At 45.1% G+C, this 25,374-nt stretch overlaps 2 protein-coding genes across 6 annotated transcripts in view; one reads left to right on the forward strand and one right to left on the reverse strand.

Moving 5' to 3' along the window:
- The window catches only part of gramd1a (GRAM domain containing 1A), a 44,443-nt gene extending 39,842 nt beyond the window's left edge, over window positions 1-4,601 (forward strand). For 3 of the 4 annotated variants that reach the window (XM_026186015.1, XM_026186016.1, XM_026186017.1), the window contains 6 exons: window positions 264-494; window positions 647-731; window positions 1,088-1,099; window positions 1,952-2,059; window positions 2,946-3,066; window positions 3,150-3,498. In XM_026186015.1, the coding sequence (XP_026041800.1) occupies window positions 264-494; window positions 647-731; window positions 1,088-1,099; window positions 1,952-2,059; window positions 2,946-3,066; window positions 3,150-3,245 (653 nt within the window). In that variant the 3' untranslated portion in view covers window positions 3,246-3,498. Of the gene's footprint in view, window positions 1-263; window positions 495-646; window positions 732-1,087; window positions 1,100-1,951; window positions 2,060-2,945; window positions 3,067-3,149; window positions 3,499-4,121 lie in introns of those variants that run through there. The other variant, XR_003273949.1, reaches the window with a different exon arrangement.
- Window positions 4,602-5,926: 1,325 nt separating this feature from the next.
- Window positions 5,927-25,008, reverse strand: scn1ba (sodium channel, voltage-gated, type I, beta a). Of its 2 annotated transcripts, XM_026186019.1 has the most exons (7): window positions 23,745-25,008; window positions 23,581-23,639; window positions 12,431-12,597; window positions 10,332-10,569; window positions 9,222-9,363; window positions 8,950-9,021; window positions 5,927-7,860 (listed from the first exon to the last, which is right to left on the reverse strand). In XM_026186019.1, the coding sequence occupies exons 2-6, from the start codon at window positions 23,636-23,638 to the stop codon at window positions 8,955-8,957; spliced, it is 672 nt and encodes a 223-aa protein (XP_026041804.1). In that variant the 5' UTR covers window position 23,639; window positions 23,745-25,008; the 3' UTR covers window positions 5,927-7,860; window positions 8,950-8,954. The 2 variants fall into 2 exon arrangements, with proteins under 2 accessions (XP_026041804.1, XP_026041803.1); XM_026186018.1 differs by having other exon boundaries at window positions 23,581-25,008.
- Window positions 25,009-25,374: the final 366 nt, after the last annotated feature.

Here is a 25,374-nt window from a genome sequence, read left to right on the forward strand (position 1 = left end):
GACGTCTGCGTGTGCGCTGATACTTTATGTAAAAGACAAACCGGAGCCATTAAGTTCATTTCTGTTTAAAGAAAGTCACAAAACAGACACGGGGGCTGCCAGTCCCACTTTCCAAGGTTTCAAATATAGTTTTTATTTTGGATAACGTTCTTGAAACTGCATCAAATTTGAACTTGGCCGGACTCGGGGCGTGTTGTGACACCTCATGGAGCGAGGTATTTTCCCTCCGGTCTTCCATTCTGGGTTTTAAATCTCTCACGCAGAGAGCGAGGTGTGCAAGCTGGAGACACTCCTGCAGACTGAGGTTACCGTGATGACCACAGGCGAAGTGGTGGGCACCGACGCCGCCAAGACCCCGCCCGGCTTGCGCCGCAGGAAACGCACGTGCTCGCGGCGGCAGGGCGAGAGGGAGCGAGAGAGGGAAGGAGGAGGAGCGGGTGGTGGAGACCGAGGGGACAGAGGAGTGGGAGAGGAGAGGGACACGAGAGAAGCCGGTAAGTCCGCCCGGATACAGACGCAACCAGCGAGTCCCGCCTCTGTGCAGTAACGCCCTCTGGTGGTTGTGTTCGGTTTTCCAGCCGTCCAACACAACCTCACTGATTTCTAATTGATTCAGTAACAAAGTGTTCACTGTTGTGTCCTTTAGGCTCTCAGTTTATGAAGCTGGGGGAGCGATCGCGTGGCGGCGGGCACAACGGCATATCCACCATCCTCCTCATCGTCAGCTTCATGTAAGTGTTTGTGGAGTCGAGTGTGTGGATTGGATCTGTGGGTGAGCGTCGCTCTGTCTGTCCAGCATGTGTGGTCTTATTTAATCAGCAGCAGCGGAGACGGTTGTATGAGGAGGGGTTGTACTGTTGCACGGCGGCGTCAGGACCGGTGCACGACGTGTGCTCTCTGTACTGTGAGCTGATCACAGCCCTGCTTTGATTGTATGTCTCTGGTTAAAGTAGCTCGCTGCTGCTCAGTGCGCTGCTGAATGTTGCTCATGCAGACACAATCGATCCTTCTGCTTACTAACGGCCTCACGATGCCTTTCTTGCCATTTCTCTTTTTCCCTCCTTTCTGCATTACTTCTTGTGCGTAGGATCTGTATCAGGTTCGTATGAGAGGCTTTAAACGTTACACCACTGGCTGTTTAAATATGACCTCTGAGCACAAACGTACAGGAAAAATCCACCGTTCAGGCTGAACGTGAAGCTTTGACAAATTCAAATGAAATGTGATAAATGAGGTTCATTTCTCTTCGGTCTAAAAGCACAGCTGCTGATTATTTTAAGCTGCTCTCATAAACGTACGATTATCTGTCCCCAAAGGGAGGAGGATTATTTAAACGAGGATTCATAACCAGATTTTAAGTCATATAAAAAAAAAAAGATGAAATCTGTCTGAAGAAATGTGACACCACATTTTAGCCTTTATTGGATAGAGACGGTGTAGAGACAGAAGCACTGAGCGAAACCGTCGCCCTCACGTCTGATTTATTTGTAAAATAAGAAGTTTTAAACTGAACAAGGTCGGTGCAACAAAGTTACAAAATTAGAATCAATCAAAGAACTGTTTCAGAAGTTTTTAATCCAAACCTGCTGGTCATACCTCCTCAGCATGTTTGACACACATGTGCTGCAGTGAGACCAGCTTAAAGGCCGCAGCCTGCCGTCTGTGTCGTTTGTATCGTGGCTGGGATGAAGTCTAGTTAAAGGTTTCCAGTAAGACGGAAAATTGAACAAAAATGAAAAGAAGCCTTGAAATTAGCCTGTGTGTGTGTGTTAGCTGACGGTGGATTCTTCCTGTAACAGCTCAGACTCCAACAAACCCACAAATATTTGTGTTCTTTTGTTCCGTTGGTTTTTCGACCTTCCTGCTGTCCGTGTGGTTCAGTGTGAAACATTTTCAGATTGTGGTTGGTGCTGAGTGACTCTGACCTCTGTGCGCTCTCTGTCCCCGTCAGTCTGGTGGTGCTGGTGGCGCTCAACATGCTGCTGTTCTACAAGCTGTACGCTCTGGAAAGAGCCGCACATACACTGGAGACGTGGCACTCCTACTCTGTTGCTGACAGGTAAAAGACACCGCCCTGCTTTCCTTAAACACACACACACACACACACACACACACACACACACACACACACACACACACACACACACACACACGTTCCTCTGGGAAGGATAATTGGTGTTTGGTGTGAGTTGCTCCTGTGGGGGACCACAGCTCTGTTACTGCATAGCAACAGGTCAGAACAAGAAGTTTTAAAGGGGATAAGATCAGTAAAAATAGGATGAGGATCATTTAAGCAATAAAAAAATCTATTTCACACAAAATGAATCAAACGGCAAAACAAATTAAAAAAAAAAAAAACTGGCTTTCAGCAGGAAGGAAGTCCCGTCTTGTCTTATCCTCTGTGACGCAGGGACTATTTTCTTTCTACCGTCTACATCCGCCAGTTACAGAAGTGTGAAGCGAGCTAACGTTGCAGGTGGACGTCACTGTTTCCATCCTGTGAGGAGCGAAAGGTTTGATCCTCGGGTTTGTGTGGCCGCCTCCTGCACGCTGTGACACGCTCGGTTTGGTTGGAAGAAAATAGTTCGTCCATGAAACCGCTCACGGACGGGTTTGTGGATATTTTTAATAACCTGCTGAGTTTTCAAACATGTTTCGGTGCTTTGGACAGCACACAGGACAGGAAGTGCACTTTCAAACTAAAAGTTTGAGTTCCTGCTCGCACACTAACGCACATGGACATTCACATTTTTGGAAGCTTGTATTGAACCTTCTGACAAGTCTGTTTATGAGTTTTCATTTGTATTACTTTTGATTTTTTGTCTAATTTATTGCTCAGTTTGTTTCTTAGACAAAAACATAAAAGGTCACTTTGTGCTGTTGACTCTGGGTTAAAGAGCTCTTCTTCTTCCTCTTGTTTCTCCTTCCTCCTCCTCACCCCTCAGTCCTTTGCCTCAGACAGCTGGGGAGTGGGCTCAGGTCCTGCAGCTGCAGAGGCAGTTTCATCAGGCCCAGCTCAGCAAGTGGCAGCAGATCCTGCAGTCCTCCGTCTCGCTGCTCGACCAGGTTGGCGTCCCGCTTCAGTTTGCGTTGACGGCTGGCTTCAGCTCACAGATTATAACCCAGCGTGTGCCTCTCTCTGTCTCCAGATGAAGCAGTCTTTAGAGAAGCTCCACCAGGGCATCGTGGTCCCAGAGGTCAAGCAGGACCCCCCTGCTGACGCGGAGTCCCTGACCGAGGCCTGAACCTCGCCTGCTCCGACTGCCCCCCTCCCAACCTCCGAACCCACAGAGATTCGGATCGTTTCCTGTTTGAACCCCGGTGAGAGAGGACGCCGCTCAGAACTCTCCTCGCCTGACTGACTTGAAACCGCGACGTTCACCTCGAGTGAACTCAGACTGGAAGCTTTCAGGACCACAGCAATAATTTCCCTGCAGCTGCAAGTTGACCGTGCGTGCGTGCGTGCGTGCGTGCGTGCGTGCGTGCGTGCGTGCGTGCGTGCGTGTGCGTGCGTGTGTGTGCGCGTGTGTGTGTGTGTGTGTGCGTGCGTGTGCGTGTGTGTGACACGAGGCCACAGGTGGGCCCGTTCAGACCACCCGGTCAGCTGCAATCTCCTTTAATTCAGACCTCGACTATCACAGACCGAACTTCCTCTTCTGACCTGCAACATTTCAAAGGTTCACGATTCGGGAAAGCGGGAGCGTCGATCGACTCTCAGCGGACGAGGAACACGCTCCCACTTCTCCCGGGCTCTGTCAGGGTTTTACGTCTTTTTCAAACTCGGTGCGTGCGACTGTTTCCTGGACCACGACAGTATTTATTGTTGCCGCTGACTGTCTCGTCCTGCTCTGAAGAAGTCATGTGATGCCTGTTTCCTGCTCTGATTTGCTGTTTTGTGCGTGGGCCAAGAGGGGCTCCACGAGAACGATCACTGGCCCCAGCAATAATAGTGATTCATGTTCTGAATGTTTCAGCAGAGTAGTACATAGATACATATATATACATATAATGGTAATAATGAACCGTGTGTGAGTGTGTGTGCAGCGGAGGACATTTGGAGGTGAGAGACGGGCGTTCGTGTTAGTTTGTTTTTGAAGATTTCTCTTTCATGTTGGGTTCAGGTGGAAGCTCTAAGGTCTGATCAGTGACGGAGCGACTCCTGTGAGGACCAAGCAGACCTGTGAGGGTCCCGGAGAAGAAAAAAAGGGAATTTTTCTGGCAGTATTGTTTTTCTGTGTGTGTGTTTGTACGATTCATTTTCTTTTTATTCAGTTTTCATCTTCCGTCTTTGATTTTTGTCGTTATTCGTCCTCCCCGCTCACCGGACCTGAAAACATTTCACCCACCCGAGAGCTTCCTCTCTGGTTTTCTTTCCTGCTCTTCCTCACGCTCTCGTTCTCTTTCTCTCTCCATTTCGTTTTGGAAAACGGCGTCTGCTGAAGCATGCGGGCCCTGCTGTGCACGGCCGTGCGTGGGTAACAAAAGGATGTAATATTTATTAAAGGAGGGAGAGAGGGATGAGGAGCAGAGATGGGAATGTACTGTAAAGATGTGATTGTACACCATGCTATGGAGAGAAATGAAAAGCTCTAAACACGCAACAACGCCTCACTTTTCTTTGAGTCTGTGTTTGTCTCCTTTGGCTTAATCCATTTTGGTTCACAAATAAAGTTCCTGCAGTCTTCTCCAACCGAAGAAAACCTCCGTCAGTGCAGGTAGGACATGTTGAAACATGGGTCTCATCTTTCCCCGCACCATGTCGTCCCATCCCGGGAATATCTGAGCTCCCGTGCTGATGATCGTTGAAACAACAGTCGTGCAAACACAGTGAGGATAAACCAGGCTTTGCTCTGCTGTAATGCCTCTTTGCACCACTAGAAGGTGCAGTTAGTCTGTGTGACTTTTGCTTAACCACTTTATTTACAGTGGGGGTGGGCGCTAAAATTAAACAGACAACATGAAGTCAAAGGAGCTCTCCATGCAGGTGAAACGAGCCACCTTTAACCTGCCAAAGCAGAAAGAACCCACTAGAGAAATTGCTCCAATATTAGGATTAGCAAAGTCTCAGTTTGGTACACCATGAGACCGAAAGACAGCACTGAACTCAGCAACGCAAAAAGTCCTGGATGTCCACAGAAGACCGCAGTGGTGGATGATCGCAGAATAATTTCCATGGTGAAGAGAAACCCCTTCACAACAGCCAACCAAGTGAACAACACTCGATATCCAAGTCTACCATAGAGAGAGGACTGCATGAAAGTAAATACAGAGGGTTCACTGCAGGGTGCAAGTCACTGAAACCAAGATCAAGAAAAAAGTCAAGAGAAGACGTGGAACCGCTCATGATCCAGAGCACATCATCTGTAAAACACGGCAGAGGCTGTGTGATGGTGTGGGCGTGCACGGCTGCCAGTGGCACTGAGACACTAGTGTTTTTTGATGATGTGACTCAGGACAGAAGCAGCTGAATGACCTCTGAGGTGTTCAGAGACAGACTGTCTGCTCACATGCAGCTAAATACAGTCGAACTGGGCCTCATTTCATAATAAAGATGGAGAACGACCCAAACCAGCAAAGCAAGTTTATTAAAGCAAGGACGTGGAATATTCTTGAATGACCAAGTCCGTCACCTGATCTTAACCCAACAGAGCATAAAGTCACCGTTACGCTGAGCTCTGCACGCTCTCCTCGCCGTAAACTCAACTTTGTTCTTAGAAAACCTTTCAGCTCCTCTGTGAGGTGACATCATGAACAATTTGGCTCACAAACATATAACACGAAGAACTAACATTCCTAACATGTGACCAGCCGGGAACAGAATCTATAACATGACACAGAATTCACTTTAAAAACTATTTGTGTTTGCAGCTCAGTTTGACTTCATTCACAGACATCACCGACACATGTAAAGGCCTCAAACAGCTTATTGTGTCAGAAGTTTGATTTATTTCAGTTTGTTTCCAGTAAGCAACATTTCCACACCTAAAACTGCAGATTCTGATTTGCTGAAGCACGAGCAGTGCAGCGGGGAGGCTTCTTCTCGTTTCGCCGGTTCAAAGCACAAAGTACATCGCTTACAAAGGAGGGCACGGTTTGTTCTTTTTTAGCATCTCAAACTTTTGGTGTTTGTTCTGAAAAGAAACCATCACATTTCCACCTTTGCGTTATTCCAACACGCAGCATGCAGGTACGTGTGTCTCATTCTTCTCAAAGTATGAAACTTGCTTTTGTACAATAGACGAGCAGTAAACATGCAGACTGGCAGTGTTGAGCTGCCATCTAGTGGCTTTCTGGAAACATGTTTTTCTTAAAAGCCAAAGCTTTTGAGAAAAACATGTTTCACATTTTTCCCTTTTGTGTTTCCACTGGCTTCTCTCCGGGAGGCACACTGGGCACGGCTTGTGGTGCATTTGCCCACGGCAGGTTTATAATAGTTTGAGCCCTTAAGTTTTCTACAAAGACACTAAGACATTGGTATGAAGTTAAACATCAGTGGGAAACTTTCAGCTGCTGAGGGTTACACTTTCTCAGGGGCATCCGCTTCTGATCTGGGACAGGAAGTCACTGTTTTTGTTTTTTCAGCACTGAGGCTTGTAAACAGCTTTGAAGGGCAGGTTTAAATGAGCAGCGAGCCTCCTTGTGTCAAACAGCCAGTTTAAACAGGCGGTGATCTGCTGAAAAGGCCTGCCAGGCTTTTTTAACCTGGCCTGTGACGTACATGGGATGAAACAGGATCTAATATTAAACCTTAAAAACTAGCTGCTGTAGACCTATTCTGCTCATGCCTGCTCCATTTATATTGCTGGTCTGAAATGGAATAGCTTTGCATGCCTTTTGTTCACCAGTGCAGTGCTGGTGCTGGAACGCAATCCCAAAACCTTCCACCAAAACAAAAAGTCTGCAGCAGTAACTAGCACCACCACAGCACAGGGCAAACAGCTGCAGAAGCTGCAGTTCCAGCAGTGAGTCGGTCCCCGTAGACTCTACAGTAACCGTTACAGCAGAAATAAACATTTTTACAGCCTGACACAAAAACAGGATTTGGCCTCTGAGGCGGAGGATGATTGCTTCATCTGGGGCTGAAAGTTCAGGGTTTGAACGCCATCGTAGGAATGTATATATGACTGAGAAAAAGGAAAAGCAGAATATGTCCACTGTAACCTGTGAGTGCATCTTTGTCTGTAAGGTAACGTTTGCACCTTCCTGCTGCGTGTAAAGGTGAAGCTGTCGTGTTTCATGAGCTCGGAAACTTTCAGAACCGTCACAAAATCCTCTCTATTAACTCCACGTGCTGCAGGGTAAAAGGTGTTTGGACACTTTATCCGGCTGATGAACAGTGAGCTGCACGTAAGATAGACCAGCACTTATATTTGTATTTTACATTATTTTGTGGTATAAACTGATTATCATGGTTATATAAGGATGATAAACAGTTTTTATTTGGCTCCACAGTTTAGTGAACCTGCAGAGGAAACCAGTGATTTTAATGCTCACCGGCACCAACACATGGAGAGTGATGAAGTATTTCTTGATAAGCTTGTAATCATGCAGTTAGTGAATACATAGCGTATAATAGACCCTACATGTGTTCTGTGCAGACGTATACACCTATATACAGCATGACTCCCTCCCTCTGTCCAGCTTAACAAAGACCTGATGCATCCGTGCGTTCCCTCTGAAAGTCCGTCCTTCATCCTGCTGCAGAAAGTCACTTTAGAAAAAAAAAAAACTTTCCATGAAGATCTTTCTCCTCGCTGTGGTTCCATGTTTCCAGCTTGTGGAGAGGATGGTGAGAGGAGGAGAGGGCACACAAGAGGACGAGCAACTCCTCAAAGAAGCCGCCTTGAACGTTTCCCCAAACTGAAGATTTAAAAAAACAAAGAAAACTGTAAGTCACTGACAGCGAGCGATGTGAGGCAGCGAGCTCAGTTTACATCTGATAAACTACATTTAAAGCACGGGTTTCAAACATGAGGTTCAGGGGCCATAAAAAGCCCACATCATTCATCAGTGTGATGTGGCTCAGAGGTGTGCAGCAGTCCTGACTGCTCCTGATGAGGTCTGCAGGTCTGATATGTAAACTCCACAGCTCCTCTGCAGGATTCAGGTCTGGCAAATCTGAGGGTTGGCCGGTGACAACGCCAATCATCAATAATCTACAACTGCTTGCATGACCACATGAAGCTGGCCAGTGAAGACTGTCCCGCAGGAGTAACGCACCACCCACTTCATGGTGGTACCTAACAGCATTCAGGGTGCTGTCGGCTAACAGGTGGAGGTCTGCGCGGTCCTCCCTGACCATCGCTGACCCACCCAGTCGTGACAGGTGTCGACAGCAGAAGAGTCACCGTGGCGTCTGCAGACTCTTTCGTGTCTGTTGCACGTGCTCAGTGTGAACCTGCTTCCATCTCTGAGCACACCGCAGGCCCACAGCAGTGGTGGACCTGCCAGTGCTGGTTTTCTGGACAGAGCTGTGCTGTGAGCACAGGATCAGGTGTTCTTACAGCATAAAATCTGAAGTATTAATGTCATGTAGTGCTCTCTAAATGTTCCTCGAGATGTTATTATGTTATTTTGAAGATCTCCCGCCTGAGTGCAGCCATCTAACGAGAGGCGCTTGTAAAGCCTGGGGTCACCAGACTGATTCAAAACACATAATTACTGGAATATTTCAGTTTCATTATTAATTTATGTAAAAGTAAAATCAGACTTCAGTAAAATGATGAGAAAAGTAAAGCAAGACCTGACCCACAGTGAGCTTTGCTGCAAATGCATGACTTATATGTTGACATGAAAATTACTTACACATGTGTTCTTATGTGTCTGCGTGATTCTTGGATGTAATCTGACTACTGCATGACCTCCTAACCCGCCCTTTTTGCATCTTCTTAAAATGAAAAAGCAAACAAAAGAAACTAAATATGGAATTTCACGGTGATCGAGACCTACCCGTGCTATTCTGCCACTTGTGCACCTGCACAATTATCTTTACTTTCCGATGCTATAGCTAAATACTCCTCCCTGGAAGAAAGCGAGAAGGAAAAAGGAGAGAAACAAGAATCAGAAGATGTCAGCTCAGTGAGAGGAAAAGGAAAATGTCATGTTGAAAACAGCAGATTGAAACAGTAGGATGGAAAAACGAGGTCGGAAGGTGAAGACAGCCCGGCGGGATTTTGGAAACAAAGTCCTGCTACTGCTCGTGTGCTTTAGGCGGTACTCACGCGCTCTCTCTCAGAGCTTCCTCTCCTGCAGCCGAGATCTTCCTGTAGCAGTAAATCATCTCAACCAAGAGCCAGAGCTGCAGCCCGATGATGGAGACGTACATCATCACCTCAGACAGGATGGACGCCATTCCCCGGGTAACTAGAGACACACACAGGGTTAATTTGGGTGTTTATGCAATACGAGTTTTACAAAGATACGACTCCTGGATTTAAAATCATAATTTCCTGAACTTCACATGGTTCAAAAATCTTCAATTGTCTTGATTCGATCTTAGTTCATCCTCCCTCTGAAACAAGCTGTTTTAACTCCACCTGACCCTCTATGACATCATAAAGATCCAAGAGAAGAAAAAAAGTGTCTGAAAATGAGTGTTTAACTCGTAATCTTTCTTTTACTTAAGCATAGACTGACCTCATTACTGAGAGGAGACCCCCAGGCCGAATCAGGACCCCGGAGAGCTCATGTCTCTCATCTTTGTTAGGAAGGGAATTTATAAAGGATGCGCTTAACCTGTAAAGCCAAGTGCATCATCATCTTCTACATCATCAATATCATTTTTTTAAAATTAGATTACATGATGCAATAACCGTTTTCTCTGTATGGTTGCAGGTCTTTACCTACAATATGAATCACTTTGTGATGTGATGCTGCAACGTATTTTAAACCAGCGTCACGTTCAAAGCCGCTGACGTGGCTCATTTACACACAAAGTGTCCTTTGGCGGTGAACTGAGTGGTGACATCACTGAGACGGGGTGTTGCTCGCCATTTTTCAACATCCGGGGCTGCTGTTTTGGAAGGGTGTGCTGCTCTCTCCCAGAGGAGGAAAGTGACGAATAATCTGTTAAATACTAGTTTGCTTAAAAAGATGCACCAACAGAGTGTTGTACTGACACCCGACACAGCACACAGACAGATGTCTGTGTGTTGTGTCGGGTTTACTACACGCCAAGTGATCGTATCTGCCGGATAATGGCATTTAACACAGCCAGCATGTCCAGTTCAGTAACTCTGGTTAGTGTGAGAAATGAGGCCCATCTCAGAACTCATGTAAAAATTAGTAAACCAGAACAGGAAGTATGAGTCAGTTTTGAGTTCAGTGCTTACGCCGTGCAACCACATTAATGGTGATGTTCTTCTCTATGGTCTTTTCGTAGTCGTAGTTGCTGTATTTGAGGGTCCGGCTAAATTTGCATTTGTAGGTTCCAGTGTCATTGTAGGTCACGTTGAGGATGTAGATGGAGCCATCCTGCAGGTCCGTGGTATGCTTGCTGCCGTTCCAGGCCAGACGCTCGTAGAAACGTGGGTCAATGATCTCGCCGCGTGCATCCTCATAAATGTACAGCTGGAAGAGGAGGCGGAGGAGGGAAAGACATCATTTTACACTTCTTGTGTGTTTCTCTACCTGTTCTTGGATTGGATTGACGTTCTTTGTTGTGAAATCATATTTATTTACAGGCTTCACATGAAATCACTCTAATCATTTCATTACACAGAAGACTCTCTGCATTTTAAAGGTTTTGGTTTTCGGAGCTATATTTGAAAGGAGAGTGTAGAGTGCTGCTCTGGCCATCGCCCAACACAAGCCTGATTAGAAAACTGCATCCATAAACTACACAGGTGCAACCTGGGTGTCATCTGCATAGCAGTGTAAATGTATGCTATGTCTTCTAATGATACTGCCTAAGAGAAGCATGTATAATGTAAAGAGAATTGGTCCTAGCACTGAACCCTGTGGAACTCCATAACGCTCGAACGCTCACTGAGGAGGACAAGCACAGAGATGAGTCCACTGTCAGAGGCCATAAGAAGATCATTTGTAACCTTCACTGAAGCTGTTTCTGTGCTGTGATGAGCTCTGAAACCTGACTGAAACTCTTCAAATAAGCCTCTGCAGATGATCTCAGTCCAATCTTTCATATGTGTTGATGCATGTTCAATCATCCAGGTAAGGAAGTCCCAGAAAGTGGATTCTGTTCATCTGGACGTCATAAGTGGGAGAAACGTTTCATCCAGGTGACTTCTTCAGTCTAACTGCAGGTTTCCAATCTTATAAACAGGACATTTGCACAATGACTGAAACCAGCACCACTGAATGAACAATGGGCTGGGAGGTCAGTTCCTTTAATATGCAAATTGTCATGACCACTGATCAATAACCATGAGTCCCATTCACAGAGAGTTGGGGAATGGCTGCAATCACAGCATTGTAAGATGGTGATAGATGTACCCTTAGGCCCCTCCTCGATTCAGAGATGGTCTTTCCCCTTTCACGTAAATGGCCTCCTTGACTCCGCCCTCAAACCAGCGTTCCTCCCTGTCCAGGATGTTACATCCTCATCATTGAAAGAGCGTCCACTGGCCTGTAGGTGTAAATAGTCTGCAGAGTCCTGGCCTGACGAGGTGGCTCTTAGGCTGTTTGATGAATAAATCGTCCTCCTGCATTCACACCATCTTCCAATGCTGCGAGCGCAGCCATCCCCCAACTCTCTGTGAATGCTGCTCAGAGCCATTGATCAGTGACTCATGCATGTTTAAAGAAACAGACATCTGGTCTCCACATCTCTTCCCGATATTGACTGAGCTGCAGCCTACATCTCATATCTGCACTTGCTGGTGAATTAATGGATGCTGAAACTAAAAGGCAGCTCAAGGCTAATGGGATCTTTCCCGCTGCATGCATGAGGCGTAATGGCCTTTTGCTGTGCCTGGTTGTGTCTCCTTAAGTAAGTAGGTTTTCAGCACAGACTGAAAAATATCTTCTGTCATGGAAAATGCATCTCTCTGCTCTGCCTCATGATAAATGCATTGGCATCCTTTTCCCAGAAGAGAAGAGGCTGCTGTGATGACGTGTGTTGAGACATCCAACCTCTAGCTTCAGAACATTTTACTATATTTCTGGCTAAATAAATTTCACCACTGCTATTTTAGGGGTATGCAAGCATAACTGACAGGATTTGGTCCCTGCTTGAAGAGCATCTACAGCTCATCCAACCATCTGATAAATAATATGACTGCTGTGGGCCTAAATGTGCTAACACACCATCCAAGAAGTGAAAGCACTGAATAGGCAGTATGTACATGCCACACATTTCACCTCCGCAGTTCATGGATGCAGCTTGTTAACCAAACACCAACCAAAAGCTGAGGCTTCAGAAACCGTGAATGACGTCAGCTTCCTTGTATATTCTGTGCTAAAATCTTACGTCTGAGAAGTCGCTGTCGCCTGAGCCTTTGAAGGACCATTTGACGGTGGCCGTGGCATCCACCTCGCCTCTCATCTTACAGTAGATGCAGCCCAGCTTGAAGCCGTCGCTGATAACAGCCTCTGTGTCCGAGTCCACTTCCACGCAGGCCCCGTGGCACAGCGGAGCTGCAGAGTGAGGGAGACGCGGTTAGTTTCTGTCTCTCGGCCTGTTTGCGGGTCACGGGGTCAGAGGCAAGTGCGGTGAGTGGCCGTCTTCCTCTCTGTCATGTGCCCGTGACTCGAGGGAAAGGCTGAATTTGGTGTTTTCTCTCAGTACTTGCAGGCAAACTGTCTAAACTGTACTCGAGAAAACAATGCTAGCTACGTGACTTTTACGTGCTTGGTCCCAATGCTCATTACATGCAAGTTTTTTGTATCGGGCATATCTTTTTTCTTGCAATTTTTTATTTCCCCTCATTGTTTCAGCTCATAGATGGATTAGATTTGGTAAGTTTGGGTTCTCTGTTTGGCGTCATTTTCACTTCTGGTGTTTTTAACTGAAGCTGGGGGGAAATAAAGAGGTTGCAGTGAGCGATACCATTGTCTTGCATTCTGGCCACTGCTAACTGAGCTAAATTCATATATAGAAGCGTGAGTCTATATATGCCATCATCATCATGACACATACTTCTCATCGGCCAGGAGTTACACACCTGCAACTCCAAATGTTTCTGTCTCACACTGCACCTTGCAGTTTCCACTGCGGCCTCAGCATCGCTCTCAACCAATGATCTTGTGCTATTCTCAACTCTCACCTCTGGGAAGCGTTTGATTTGAATCGTAAGATGGTGGGGAGGGGAATGAGGGAGAGGACAGAAACACACAGCACACAACGCTGATCAGAAAAACCATTAAACAGCAGCCGCACGTCGTCCGTGAGCACGCAAAAACGCCGCTCTGTTCCTTTACTTCCTGGGACGTTTAAAAGAAACACGCAATCGAAAAGCCACCACACGGAGGGACGTGGAAGGGGAGACATGAAAGAGGGAAGAAAGAGAAGGTTAGCACAGGTATCAGTCGTTAACAGCCATTTCTACAGGAAAAGCACGGGAGACGGGGAAGCAGGAGAGGAGAGGGGTCAATGCTGTATGATGCACTGCAGAGAGGAAAAAAGGGGAGGAAGGAGGAGAAGAGAGAGTTAAAAACACAATTTAAGGCTTCACAAATATAAACCCAAACACTACTGAGCCGACAGCTGTCGCATTAGAAGAAGAGACTGAAGCAGACCACAAACCCCCCAGATGGACCCGAGAACACCCGAGCCAGAGCCAGAGGGCAATGATTGCAGAGGACTTGGAGAGCAGGGATGAGTGATTACACGAGTGCCTGGGGGAAAGCCACATTCAAACAAGCTGTATTTCATTTTGGGCAGAAAGCGCGTCCTGATGAGCGAGCTCAGAGAGAGCGGCAGCTGTCAGTCCGGACGCCTGGTTCACTCGTCACGATGTCAGAAGATTTGTTGAACTGGATTTTAGTTCAACGCCTGGTAGCTGTGAGCCGATTTTATTAGAGTTTGTGTTGTAAACTCATAATTTATGAATGCTCATAATTCAGAGCTCCACCCTCTTATCCAAACAAGTATGCACGCTTTTGGCATCCCCCCCCCCCAAAAAATTATAGTGTGGCAGACCAGTAGGGGGCTCCACTCACACCCAGCGAGAAGGGAAGGGGTAATGTTTTTGGGTTGTAGGAGGTGTTTGCTGCCTTGTGAGTTCGGTTGGTTGAAGCCGAGATTAAAGTTGGAGTAAAACGTGGCGAGCTCTCGTGTCGTCCTTATGTACCTCCACAATGGTGCCCGTGTCTACTTATAATAAACAGTTTATAACACTTTAAATATACAGTCTTTTCCCCATGGGTGTGTTTGGGTGAACTCGTTTACCACCATTCGCTGTCACTTGCTCGAGTCTCGGCACCTTCTTCTCATATGTTATTATAAACATCTGAAACAGTTGAATCATGACTTTGCTCTAAAGCGCGGGAGCTCGGGTAAGCTCGGGGTTTGGGGGTTTTCTGGGAGGCGAGCCTGCTGAACACCAAACAGGCCTGAGGCAAACACCGTCTGCACACACCGCTCAGAGGACAGAAGAAAACACAAGGCTGCTGCTTTATTTGATTTTTTCCCCTTTCAGATTCATATCTGCTGTAATTGGCTCTCGTCTCTGTTACAAATGCGATCTGATTGTTTGCGTTAATTGCACGCTGCTGTAAGCTGCACCAGCTGTCAGCGCCGCGGCTAATCCTCGCCACCAATAGAGGTCGATGAGAGTCAGTCATCAGTTAATGCCCCTGTGAAATCCCACAGGGGGAGCATCTGCAAATCAAACGATAGCCATTTCTCTCTACAAAGAGGTTCCACCAAGTTTCCAGCTGAGCATTAATGTGCAACAACATTTTGACTCAGGTCTGTGTACTGCTGACTTTACCTGATACAGATTCTACCATGAAAAGCAAAGAAAGGAAACAGGAAGGCAGTAAAGGAAGAGGACGTGCAGAGACACATAGAAGGGTTTGACATGAGACCTGGAATACAGACAGTAGAGACACATTAAAACAGGAACTAACCACAGCAGAGATCAGAGGAGGATAGAAGAGAGCGCTCTGGCTGCAGAGCCACTCCCTGAGCCTGGTTCTGCTGGAGGTTTCTTCCTTTTAAAAGGGAGTTTTTCATTCCCACCGTTGCCAAAGTGCTTGCTCATAGGGGCTCATATGATTGTTGGGCCCCTTGGGGCAACTGTTGTTGTGATTTGGTGCTATATAAATAAAACTGAATTGAACTGCAGAAGTTAGTCTAATATTTGCAGGTCAACCCACTGCACTCATGTTGTCACAGATTAGCACAACATGAACAGCTTAACGTTCATAAATCTAATTCAACAAACATGTGATGCAGAATATTTTAACCAACGTTTGTAATCTTTGCTGCTGCAAACCTCACCACACCCACTGACCTGATGACATCAGACACACACGTTCATGTTGAAACAGAAATGAGTGCCATGAAATTATTCCATCAATGCATGTTAATCAGAAACTCCATAACAGGAGAAAATGTCACAGGAACTCAAAATACTTTCCCCCCCTTGTTTGATATTAAGTTTACGCAACATATTCTGTGTAATTACTTTATGCATTCAGGTTTACAGTGCAGATGTAAATCCAGCTGCACACACACAGAGACAGCATGAGGCTCTGATCCTGAGGGAGGGAGGCTGGTGACGCAGTCAGAGGCCACACTGTGCAAGGTGAGCAAGCATGTTGCTGACTGTCCAAAGCTGAGGCAGCGAAAAGGCAGCGAGACGAACATGCAAGCAGACACAAAGAGGAGCTCACATCCAAAGTGCAGACTAGACAGTCAGCAGAGTCCCTGAGCAACGATTCCTCAGAGCAGCAGCCGCAGCAGTGCACAAACACAGAGCATCAAAAGTGCAAATCCATTGCGTAATCTGCAGACGGAGGTTCAGGATTATGCAACGGATATTCCAGAAAATGCCGATTAGGAGATTTCTTTTTTCCCCCCAACAGGCTGGTTAATCTCTCATTTCAGTTGCCGTTTGCCTCCTGAGGACTACAAAGTGACTACAAAAGACTACCCAGTGAGGTGAGCTAGCTTAGCATGTCACAGGAGGCTAAAGAAAATACAGAAAGGATCGAGATTATTTGCTGAACTGGGCACAAGAGGAAGAAAAGAGAATTGGATAAGCGACAGGAAAAGAGATGAGTGAGGACGACATCTGTTTCCATGGCCGGGTTACCAACACCCACAGACACCGTGGGCATATATGACCCGGGTTTAATGCCAAGCATCCGTGACATTTCCCCCGACACAGAGCCGGTGAGGGACTTTCTACTGGAACAAGGGAAACAAAAAGACACACAGCTCCGAGAGCTTCGCTTTCGTTTTACTCCACAAAGATGCCACTTGATGGCACAGACGCAGGGCTTTACTTCATGTGTTTTCCTCTGCAAGAGCAGAGTCTGTCCTGGACTTGGGGTGACCCGGAGGTCTCAGAGTTTGGCTGCACATCACTTTTCCCCCATTTCCAAAATCTAAATGAAACTGCTCAAAATATTACAGATAATTTCCCTTTCATAACAACTGTACTGGAGTTCATTCATTCAACTCGACCAACTGGATTTTCTTAATGTGAAAATAAGAGGTCAGGGTTAAAAAGGAACAAATAAATAAACACTGAAAAGAACACAGTGGAAAACGTTAAACTAAAAATAATGCAAAAATAAAATAATACAAAAAATAGACACAAAATAAATATAAATGTTGTATTTATTGATGTTCAGTTGTAGCACTGTTAGTAATATGAATTATATTATTGGCACATTTGACAATATTTCATTTATTTATTGGCAGTATTAGGCCTCCATACACACAGTCAGTGTTGGAAAGGTTACTTTTTAAAATGTATTCCACTACAGATTACAGATTACATGCCACAAATTGTATTTTGTAACGTATTCTGTTACGTTACTCAATGAGAGTAACGTATTCTGGATACTTTGGATTACTTAATATATTATCATGCTTTTTACAACTACATGAATGCGCTATTGCTGAATGATTTATTACTATTACTGAAGGTTACTCTCCACACCAACACCAACTAGATGTTTAAATCTTAATATAAATGAGTAACAGTAGGTGGACATTAGGTAAAGCTGCACTTTTTGCATCGATCTCGTATAGAAAACTATTCCGCGCGTATATAAAACAGGTCCGCGGCTCCGAACCGTAGTAAAGGGACCTCTGAATAATAGGGCTGCCACAAACCATTATTTTGATAGTCGACTAATCAGATCATCATCCATTGGACGTAAAACGTACAGCTTATTGCACCAGCAGCATCTGCTCTTATATAACTATCATTAGCTTACAGCTTTAAGTGTTTACGGTGCTAACTAAAGATAAAGACAAGATGATCGTTTATTAAATTTTAATGAAATTTGCAGATTGTTTCGGTGAAGTTTAATAAACTCCTTGCTATCTAAAATATAACAGGACACTGGAGTAAATTCTCGAGCATCTCACACTTCTGATGATCAGCTGTCTGCTTGACGTTTATTCAGCTGTGTAAAAACTATAACTTTCATCTCAGCCAAACCGATTTACTCAGAAACAAATAAAATACTGAAAAAAGCCAAACAATAACATTTTAAGTTATCTAAGTGACTCATATATCATGTTTAACCTGAGTAGCAAAAGACGGCGGTGGGTTTGAAAACGATCTGCCGGGAGTCTGGTGTTCTCACGGCTCTAGTTAGCCTAGCCCCCCGGCTAGCTATCAAGCTAGTGGGTAACAGACGTCTCCGAAAACGTCGGAGCGCTTTTGAAAATATGCGGTGTCTTGATAAACTGAGCAGATATTTGAGGTTTACACAGCTACATTCTCGCCTGAAAATATGTTAAACGTTTATTTTGTGACCCAGAAAGAATAATAAGAGTAATATTAAAACTAACTAGCTGCCGCCATTGTTGGAAACTAAGCTGGGCCGCGCTATGAATTCTGGGACACAGCTTCTTCTTCTTCGGCGTTTAACGGCAGCTGGCATCCTTGTACATGCAGTGCTGCCATCTTCTGTTTCAGTCCGTTATTACACTCTTAAATCCTGCTATTATTCCTGTCTTTTGTGATCTTACAAAGCTTCAAACGACGCGTCGACTATTAAATCAGTCGTCGACGATTTTGATAGTCGACGTAATCGTGACTAGTCGACTAATCGTGGCAGCCCTACTGAATAATACGTCGGGTTCGTGTCAGGCTCATAGCTGAAAACTAGCTTTACTTGAAAGGCTGCTCCAACGGAAGTTATTGTTTCGGAGGAAAACAGGAACACAGGGTACAGTCGAGTCTTAACAGCTTACTTACAGCTGGGCTCGTCAGGCTCTCTTCTTGGCTGCAGTGGTTATTATTATATTTACATGCTTCCAGCTCCCGTTTCTGCTCGGCGACAGCTCGTACTTTTCCTTCTTCTCCCTCCCTCGCTCACAGACACATAACAGCAGTCCATGCTCCCTGCAGCACGGACTACATTGCCCATCAGGCTACATTCTTTAGAGCGATGCCTGTAACACTCTGCCTGTTGCCTTCATATTAAATATTTTTTGAATAATTTTTAAAAATATTTCTTCACCCACGGGCCGCAAGTAGGGGTGACATGGGCCGCTTTAGACCCTCTTAATGCGTGTTTTGTTTGGGTTTCCACCGGCTTGGAATTACCAAAAATAGAGAGGGCATAGCTGAACATATGAAACAGGAAAAACCGCTGTGTAATCCATTTATTTCAACAAAGTAACTGTATTCTGAATACAACCTTTTTAAACGGTAACTAACGGAATACAGTTACTCATATTTTATATTTTAAATACGTAACGGCGGTACATGTATTCTGTTACTCCCCAACACTGCACACAGTACATCCAGGGAGTTACATTTGTGCTTTAATATCTGCTGTAAAACATCTCCAGGGAGAGAAATCCTTTGATTTCACTTTAGCTGTAATTACGTCTACAACAGGTTTTCATTTTTTTCCTGTAAGCTAAACCAAAATACTTTCCCTTCAATATTATCGAAGATGTTATTGGATCAAATCTGTTCCCAGTGATTGTTTTTACTCTCCAAGCTGCGTGGAAGGTCACCTCGTCCTTCAGAGCCCATCAAAGCCTCCCCTTCAAAGCAGCAACAGCATCTCACCGGGATTACAAACCTCCACACAGCTGGATGAACAGAGGCTTAGGTGTGCATGCGTCTGCCTGTCACGTGTTTGTGACACTATCGAGAGGGACACACGAAGCCCGCAATTAGGTCGTGGCACAGTCTCTCGTTCCAGATTCATGGGTTAGAAAGGATCTAGAAAGGATGTGAGGCCAAAAAAAAGATCCAAGCATCTCTGAGCTTTCAGTGCCACGCATTTAATTCCTCTTAAGAAAGGGCTGAAAAACTTTGTAGTTTCATCGTGGGCTGAAAGTGCACACGCAGAGGAAGAATGGTTTGTGAAGAGGACAGACGGTGATTATTTTTAGATTTTCTCACCTGACACAGATGCTTGGAAAACTGCCAGCCATAAATCATGTTAGCTGCTTTTTAAAGGTTTAGTGCACTGCAGCTCTAGAGTACTCATAATTAGCTTATCTGGCAAAGCTCCTCTGTAACGTAATCGTCCTTAGTGATGCAGAGGATGGAGTGAACTGATGTAATGGCGATGGAGCCGTTATTGAAACATCGCGGAATTCAAGCCATTCGCAGACTAAAGGACTCTGCCATGTTACAACTTTGGACGCAGAGCATTAATACGGTTCGGGTCAGGCTTGGAATCTCACACAGTGCTGTCAAATGATTGTCGTGGCTTTTTAAAAACCGCAGCTTGTTATCAGATCAATTGTTTTTTTCCCACAATCTGAAATGAACGATGTGACAAACATTCGACTTTTTACCAACAGAGAAGATCTGCACTCCACGGGCAGCTTTGCATGATTCACAGTTCAAAATAAGTTCGTTATTCAGTTTATTATGTTCGTAAAACAAGCTCCTTTGGCTCATCCCATTTAAGCCAACTGTCACCTGACTGGCTGTCCCACAGCAGTCAGGTGACATGTTAGGTTACCTGGTGACTCTAAATTGTGGGCGGGGCATCTGTGTCTGATGTCAGGATATCAGGGCTCTATGATATCGCACAGACCCAGGAGTAAAAAAAGTCAAGTCACAGCACGTTTATGTATGTTTCATACACTGACCTTGTTATTTGAAACTTAAATATGAGCACCATCGTAACAATATAAACATGACAGCACAAAAGAAACAAAGAAGTCTCTCACAATTTTTATCCTATCAAAAAAAAGAAATCAACAAAAAAAAATTCAGAGGACCAAGTACAGCACCTTGAGGGACACCTCTTCTTTGAGTTATGTCGTTTTTCTTGTAACAGTATTAGGTCAGTACCATTCAGTTTGGAACAATTACAGCACCAACTTTGCTCACAGTCGGCCTACGTGTATCATAGGGCTAAACATGTTTTTGTTTTGGAGGGCAAAAACGGTACAAAGGTTCATATTTAAAATTGGGTAGAATGTAAATTTTAGTCTTAGGTTTGAATGATTAACTGTTTAACTGCAAAACATAGAAACATGCTGGTTTGTCCATCGCTGGCTCGATGCTTCATCGAGTGACAGCAAAGTTCTGAGTTTGAACCTTCCTGAGGTCTTTGTTCTTTGTGCACCTCGTACCTGACATGTTAGGTTACCTGGTGACTCTAAATTGTGGGCGGGGCATCTGTGTCTGATGTCAGGATATCAGGGCTCTATGATATCGCACAGACCCAGGAGTAAAAAAAGTCAAGTCACAGCACGTTTATGTATGTTTCATACACTGACCTTGTTATTTGAAACTTAAATATGAGCACCATCGTAACAATATAAACATGACAGCACAAAAGAAACAAAGAAGTCTCTCACAATTTTTATCCTATCAAAAAAAAGAAATCAACAAAAAAAAATTCAGAGGACCAAGTACAGCACCTTGAGGGACACCTCTTCTTTGAGTTATGTCGTTTTTCTTGTAACAGTATTAGGTCAGTACCATTCAGTTTGGAACAATTACAGCACCAACTTTGCTCACAGTCGGCCTTTTTCTAAGACGATTATATGAAACCCAACCACTGTCTGCACTAACACTGAAAATTATATAAAAATAAATATAAAGATAAATAAAGATGTAAATCTTAAAATCTGTAAATAAAAATCAAAATACGTGTGAAATATCAAGCAGGTTTCTTTTCAAAACAAAGAAATATTACATAAATACTGAAGCCATTTTTTAATCATTATTTTGTCATCAGATACAGGGTACCTTTTTTCTGTGAGCTAAAGTCAGTTTTTGGGTGGATTTAAAAACATCAAATAAAATGTGTTTTTGTTTGGGGTGGTTAAAAATTCTCAAAAAGCTCATAATCTCATACTCTCTTCTGTTCCTCTTTGTTAGTTTCCATCCAGTGTGGTGCTTCGCCTTCTATCTTCCCTGTCTCCAGCTCCAGATGTAGAAGCTGACTCTTAACCTTTAACTAACCCACCGGCCCACAACCAACCCGCCCAGCCCGCTGACAGACGTTGTGTAACCTTAGTACTTTGCCCAGATCGCTTTCCTGCAGCTCTGACATGTGTTCACCTTTGGGCGGATGAAGCCGTGTTAACGCGTCCACGTGCAGCAGTGTTCTGAGAGACTGAGTGTGAGTTAAAGAGCAGCTGGCTGATGGAGATAAGAGCTCAGTAAATAGAGGTTTCTGAAGAAATTCATCAAAGAACACTCTTGGTTAGGCATGTTTTGTTTTTATGGTCAATACTGATTTCAATTGCATACTGTTGTGTTTATATATATGAATCGATGGCTTTACATTTAGAAACATTTTTAAACGCCTGCAGGTTTCATGAGACTGGCAGTAATTAAAATGTGATGGATAGCGAGGTTCAGGCTGTTTTCGCACATCAGTGGAAGGTGTTTCTCGTGCTTTAATTAAATAAATGTCGGTAACCGGATTCCTGTGAAGGTAAGAAAGTGAGTCGTGATATCTGAAAGGATCCAAAAGGAGCAGAGGGAGCTGGTTCGAGTCAAAGGATGATGGTTTTCACCCGAGTGCTCCACTTCAAAAACCCCTCAAATCACACACCTGCACGCAGCGTGATGCTGGCAGGCTGAGCTGTCTTAGAGTGCGTGTACAAAAGCATGAATGATGGACTCCATCAGCAAAACAGGGGACGGTGATAGTCCATTTCTCTCTCTGTGGGCAGAATCTACACATACGTGTATCATAGGGCTAAACATGTTTTTGTTTTGGAGGGCAAAAACGGTACAAAGGTTCATATTTAAAATTGGGTAGAATGTAAATTTTAGTCTTAGGTTTGAATGATTAACTGTTTAACTGCAAAACATAGAAACATGCTGGTTTGTCCATCGCTGGCTCGATGCTTCATCGAGTGACAGCAAAGTTCTGAGTTTGAACCTTCCTGAGGTCTTTGTTCTTTGTGCACCTCGTACCTGACATGTTAGGTTACCTGGTGACTCTAAATTGGCAGAAGGTGCAGATGCTAGCAAACATGGCAGACGCCATGAGGTTATCCCCCTCGTCATGTTTCAACAGCAAAAACTGCACAAAAGATGGACAGATGTTGTTGTTTCAACAGTAACCAGTCAGACTGTTGGTTACAGAGCAAACACACGTCTTTGTTCGATGTGATACAAGATTTGATTGACAACTTATCTGGTTAGAAGATGATTTGGACACAACACTCACTCCACCCACGCAGACTAATGGTACCGAGCCTGCCGTGTTTGTGCCATCAACATTTATCTTTGTGTGAATTCTGTCTCATTATGTGCTGCATGCAAAAGGAAAGACATCAGTTCTAGTTTGATTTGGTTCATCTTTTCCTGAGCTTTTGATGTTTGGTTTGCTTTTTGTTCCGAGTCCTTAAAAGAAGCACCCAAAACAATTCCTCTAACTAAAAATTCCAAGAAGGACAGAAAAGCTATGTCTTGAACACAACTTTGATCTTTGTCCCGGGACCCTTGCACCTTAAAACCAAACAAAAGGATCAAGTCCAGTTTTGAACCTGGTTTCCGTACGAATAAAAAAAACAATCTTCAACTTCAGAGAGCAGGCAGCTCTGCAGGAGCTCATCACTGTTACTCATCTTTGCCAGTTAATCGATCATTTAATTGTTTACGTTATCCTCGCTGACTCCAGCTTCTCCAGCCTGTTTGTAGCTTCGGTCTGTTTATCGACATAAAACTGGACGACATCTGTTTCACAACGATTAACCAAACAATGGGTATGTTAATAAATAATGAAAAGCAGTCATTAATGGACTCTCCACTCTGTGAACACAGGCACACATTGTTCCTGACTTTTAAGATACACACCAGATGCTGCGTCGGTATGTGTGAGTGCGTTTGCGCTCGGCATTTTAAAGCCGCCACATGGCCTCATCTCATTTCAAATTTTGAACAGCTGGGCGTTTGGCTCTACGGTGGAACAACAAACAGTCGGACGCACACAGAGAACGGAAAACACCTCAACAGAAACCATCGAGGCGAGGTCACCACTCACCTTCAAGTGCCAGGAGGACCAGAGGCAGCAGCAGCAGCAGCTCCATCACCGCGGACATCCTGACAGAGGACAGAGGGGTGGTGGCGTCTCTCAACAGTGCACACACAGACACACACACATACACAGACAGGACAGATCTGGAAACCCTCAGAGCATAAACACACCAAAGACGTCCCAACTGTGACTAAAAGTCGCCTCCTGTTTATCTGAGGGGTGGGCGGTGTGGGTGGGTCCTCCTCTTGCTCTGCTCCTTGCTCAACAACAGGAAAAAGCTCACATCAGCAGCAGTTTGTTCGTGCGCCTCTCAGTGTTTGAGCATCTAGAGTTACCAGAGGGAAGAATCAGACCAGGTCTCAGGTTTCGGCCTCTTTGTTCAACTATTTATGTTCCGTGGCACACCCTCAGGTCTCCTTATTGACACTGCGCGCACCACACAATGTAAGAGCCAATGGAAGCCCGGTGTTTGAAGCTCAGCTGGTGGGGGATGATGGAAACAGTGCTGGAAATGGAAGAAGTTTGTGAGAGCTGGTGATGACTGCGCAGCTCGAGAGCCAGTCAAAATGTTGCATTCATGAATCCACAAGAAACACCGAGCTGACTTTGTCCTCGTGGGCAACCTGAGTTTAAAAACGGAGGAGCGGAGCTCGGCTGGGCCAAATGGAAGCAGTGGGAAGCGTGTGCCTCTCTTTGGCTTTGGAAGACTCAGTATTGCGTCTCTCAGAGTTATTGCTGTCTGCAGAACCTTTCGGGGAAGAGTCTTGTGTTTTCCCTCTTATGAAATCACCCGCTGTGCGCGCACATATGCGTGGTTTGGCTGCTGTCTGCGCATGAGCTGCACAGGTGGCACGCACCGGGCGGTGATCCCGCGCGTCTCTGGGAAAAGTGCGCGATTCCCGCTGTGCGTTCCAGCAGTGCAGCCGTCTTTAAACTCACCTCCGGTCTCACAGCGCGAATCTGTCGAACCCAAACCGTCAGCGCCCTCCTGGCCGTCTGTTCTCCCTGTGAAACAAACGTAGTCCCGTTTACCTGTAAAAAGAATCCTCCTCTGGAGGAGAAATCCTGCGCTCCGTCCTGAGTTCCTCGAAGCGCCTCCTTCTACTGACAGGTTAGAGATGGTTTCTCTCCCACATCGGAGAGATTTCAAGATCACACAAGGGGAGAAAATCTTCTTTTCGACCTTTAAGAACGAGCAGAGCTTCACATTCCTGAGTGAGAACACACAAACGCACACACAGAGCTCCACGAATTACGTGTCAGCGCAAGGATGCCGCGCTAATCAGTCTTTGGGATGGGTGATGGCTGGGGGGGAGGTGCATGGAGGAGGAAGAGGAGGGTATTATGCATTGCAGCAGCAGAGGGATGGAGAACGAAGAGGAGGAGGGAGAGGTATAGAGCCGTTGTTATGGCAACAGTGGTTTATGCGATGGTTTCTTCCCTTCCAGAAACCCCCACGTGCTGGCAGGAGAGTCAGGTCTGAGTAACGGAGCGGTGTCACGTGGCGCCTGGATTTAGACTGAGCCATTAACGGGGTGGGAGGTACAAAATAAAAGATTTATGCCTAAAATACTGACTTCACGATTTGACGTAATTTTTCCCCAGAACTAAAGTGTAAAACGTTCATTTTAATGGAGAAAAGTGAATAAGAGACATATTAGAAATAAATAGTGTGTACAAAAGAGTGGTTTGTACTGAGGAAAAATGGATATGACAAAATTCATATAAAGTGTGGGAGTAAAAATGATACCTCCTGTGTGCATAATGCTCAGCCTGACTGCTGCTGGGATGAAGGAGCTG

This window comes from Astatotilapia calliptera, chromosome 11 (assembly GCF_900246225.1).
Source record: "Astatotilapia calliptera chromosome 11, fAstCal1.2, whole genome shotgun sequence".
Lineage (NCBI taxonomy): Eukaryota > Metazoa > Chordata > Actinopteri > Cichliformes > Cichlidae > Astatotilapia > Astatotilapia calliptera.